At 46.4% G+C, this 1,248-nt stretch overlaps 1 protein-coding gene across 1 annotated transcript in view; it reads left to right on the plus strand.

The window, feature by feature from the left end:
* Nucleotides 1-426, plus strand: part of LOC102381835 (brain-specific homeobox/POU domain protein 3) — a 1,816-nt gene extending 1,390 nt beyond the window's left edge. Inside the window, exon 2 of the mRNA XM_006032178.1 lies at nt 1-426. This exon is cut by the window's left edge and continues 501 nt beyond it. Coding sequence (XP_006032240.1) covers nt 1-426 — 426 coding nt within the window.
* The last annotated feature ends 822 nt before the right edge of the window (nt 427-1,248 follow it).

Raw genomic sequence — 1,248 nt, forward strand, 5'->3', positions numbered from 1 at the left:
AGGATCAAACTGGGGGTGACCCAGGCGGACGTGGGCTCCGCCTTGGCGAACCTGAAGATCCCAGGCGTGGGCTGCCTGAGTCAAAGCACCATCTGCAGGTTCGAGTCCCTCACCTTGTCCCATAACAACATGGTGGCCCTGAAGCCCATCCTGGAGGCTTGGCTGGAGGAGGCGGAGCGGGCGCAGAGGGAGAAAATGACCAAGCCTGAGATCTACACGGGTGGGGACAAGAAACGCAAGCGCACCTCCATAGCTGCCCCAGAGAAGAGGTCGCTGGAAGCTTATTTCGCTGTGCAGCCCAGGCCCTCTTCGGAGAAAATCGCAGCCATTGCAGAGAAGTTAGACTTGAAGAAGAACGTGGTGCGGGTCTGGTTTTGCAATCAAAGACAGAAGCAGAAAAGGATGAAATTTTCTGCCACCTACTGAGAAGGTGCGGGAGGGGAGAGAAGACCAAACAGCATCACCTCCAGATCAGACCTCCTGCCTCCCTTTCCCAGCTCCCGCGGCAGAAACCAGGCAGTTCACGTTTTCCTGTAGTTTACTTCTTAAAAAAACAAAACAAAAAAACTTGGGGGGGGGGGGGGGCAACTGATAACTTCTCCCTCTTCTCGAGTCCGCGATTGTCTTTGCGAAGAAAGGAACTGATCATGCTACCATGGCTAATAAAGACTTCGCTTTTTAAAGAAAAAAAAGAGCAAACAGCAACACACAGGAGAAACTTAGACAACTGTACAATAGTCCTGGTGAGTGAAAAAAGTCAGGTCTCGAGCCTTTGTTTGAGAGAAGACTTTGACCCCCGCTCCCCTTATTAATCCCTCTTCCACTGACTATTACAAAATGTAAGAGGAGAAAAAAAATCAATGAAACTTGAAAAAAGATACATGTTTATTCCTCTCGGTTTCATATCCACATTCTCTTCCTCTCTTTTTCTTTTTTCTTTTCCATTTACGAGTGTAAATATGTTCTTGGGATATCACTGCACAGATGTTGGAAAGTTCTGTTCTATCGAGTTTCTTTGCTGTATAGCACGTCATTCATGTCAAACTCTCTTTATTTAAACAAGCATTCACTTGAAGGGCTTCCCCCACCACACACACACCACACACACACACTTGCATGGTTTTCGTTGGCTTCTGACTAATCTAGCAACAAATCCATCGCATTTTTGCAATAACTGTTCTGTTTCTACCTCATCAGCTGAAAAAATAGGAAAAAAGAAAAGAAAAAAGAGAAAAAATAGCACGCTCA

The sequence above is a fragment of the Alligator sinensis genome, unplaced genomic scaffold (genome assembly GCF_000455745.1).
Source record: "Alligator sinensis unplaced genomic scaffold, ASM45574v1 scaffold27_1, whole genome shotgun sequence".
In the NCBI taxonomy this organism is placed as follows: Eukaryota; Metazoa; Chordata; order Crocodylia; family Alligatoridae; genus Alligator; species Alligator sinensis.